At 63.4% G+C, this 1,736-nt stretch overlaps 1 protein-coding gene across 1 annotated transcript in view; it reads right to left on the bottom strand.

Annotated features, from left to right (window-relative positions):
* The window catches only part of GRM2 (glutamate receptor, metabotropic 2), a 6,332-nt gene that overhangs the window by 2,292 nt on the left and 2,304 nt on the right, over positions 1-1,736 (bottom strand). The window contains exons 3-4 of the mRNA XM_015568296.1: positions 1,460-1,736; positions 3-28 (exon numbers count right to left, since the gene is read on the bottom strand). Of these exons, the coding sequence (XP_015423782.1) occupies positions 3-28; positions 1,460-1,736 (303 nt within the window). The remainder of the gene's footprint in view (positions 1-2; positions 29-1,459) is intronic.

Here is a 1,736-nt window from a genome sequence, read left to right as displayed (position 1 = left end):
CTGTGGGTGCCGGCTGGGCGGAAGGGGGCTGGGGGGCGGGAGGGAAGGAGCAGAGGGCTGGATTGGTGGGTCATCCTGCGCGGAACCCAAACCCCAGAGCTGAGGCCGGTCCCGTCCTTCTGACCCTCCCCCTCACACACGCACACGAAAGCCGGCCCAGCCCCCCGCAGGTTGGCTGAATGAGAGGCTACAACAAACCCCAACCCTAAGCCCCAAGTAGACCCCAATCTTAAAGCCCAGGCATTACCACAACCTAAAGTCCACAGTGACCTCCAATCACAACTCCCTCAAACCCAGTCCCAGACCTAACCTCCAAGCCAGGCCCCAACACCCTCCCCCCTATCCCCTAACTTAACCCCGAGACCCCAAAGCCAACCCGGGCCAAGGTCCAGTCCTGGTCCCACTAAATCCCCCCAATGACAACCCCAGCCCCAGCCCCAGCTTCGCCAGTCCTAACAGTGGGAGCTGAACCCCAACCTCAATGGTCCCCTTAACCACTGAGGGTCCCCCAAATGTGCTTGGCAGGCTACTCACAAATCACTCTACACCCTGTGAACCTCAAGTCTCCCAGCCACACCTCTGCAGGCCTCTAATTACCAGCCTTGCCCCTCAACGTCGCTGCCCAGGGGCTGGGCTGGGAGACCGCAGGCCACCAAAGACCCCTGGCATCCTGGGTCCCGGTGAGAAATCAGGGTTCAAGCAACAGCTGATGTGCTCGAGGCCCCGCGGGGAAGGGTGCAGCCTGGATTCCATCAGGTCCCTGCAACCCCTAATCTTGCCTCCGGCCTCAGGGTCCTGAACACCAGCGCGAGCCCCCCTCCGTCCCACCACGCCCCTCTGCGGCCCCGCACCCACATCCGCCGGCCCAGACCCGATTCGCCCATCACTCCGAACGCCAATCTTGTTGGCACAGCTACTCGTCCTGACCCCAGACGGGGCTCCAGGCTTTGCCAGCCCTGCAGCCCTCCCTGTCCCCCGGAATCCTTCCCGAAGCATTCGTGTCCCTCAAAACTGGACCTTGTATTCGCATAACCTTTGGCTTGAGTGGAAAGTCAAGGTTAGGAAGAGAAATTTCCCAGGAAAATGGAGTGGCATCGGGGCTCACTCTCAAGCCGCCCTATTCTGACTCACGGCCGGTTCGCTGCCTGGGAACAAACAGGCTGGGGGGCTCCAGTCCCTGCGCCTTGTGCGTAAAGAGGCGGGAGCGGGAGGGAGGCGCCCCAGCAGGAACCAGAGACCCTCCAAGTGCAGGGCCAGCCAGACGCCCTCTCCAGGGGGCTCAGCAAGTGGAGGCTCGTCCTGGCTCCTGCTCGGGTCCTCCCTGCCTCCCATCCCTGTCCCGGCCGTGACCCCCGGCGAGTCCCTTACTTGCTGTTGGCTATTTTCATGGCCAAGCCACGGACCCCAACCCATGGGCCTGCTCCCCTCGCCCTCCGCCGTCAGCTGCCAGCACCATTACCATCGAACTTGACGTTGAGCACGAAGTCCTTGTAGAGGCGCCGCCCGCTGACGGGCCGCATGGCGTCGCAGAGGCGGGTGGTGTTGGGGCAGAGGGCGCGGTGCATGTTGTGCAGCGCGTGGGCCATGGCGTACACGGCGTTGACCACGAACATGATCTTGGACTCCTGCTCGAAGGGCACGGCCCGCAGGGAGTGGGCCGCGCAGTCCCGCCGCCGGAAGCTGCAGCGGAACCTCTGCTCCCAGAACTCGCGGAACCAGGGGTTGCGGCTGTTGTT

The sequence above is a fragment of the Myotis davidii genome, unplaced genomic scaffold (assembly GCF_000327345.1).
Source record: "Myotis davidii unplaced genomic scaffold, ASM32734v1 scaffold663, whole genome shotgun sequence".
NCBI lineage: Eukaryota > Metazoa > Chordata > Mammalia > Chiroptera > Vespertilionidae > Myotis > Myotis davidii.
Note: the sequence above shows the minus strand (reverse complement) of the source record. Positions and strands in the feature narration are given on the sequence as shown.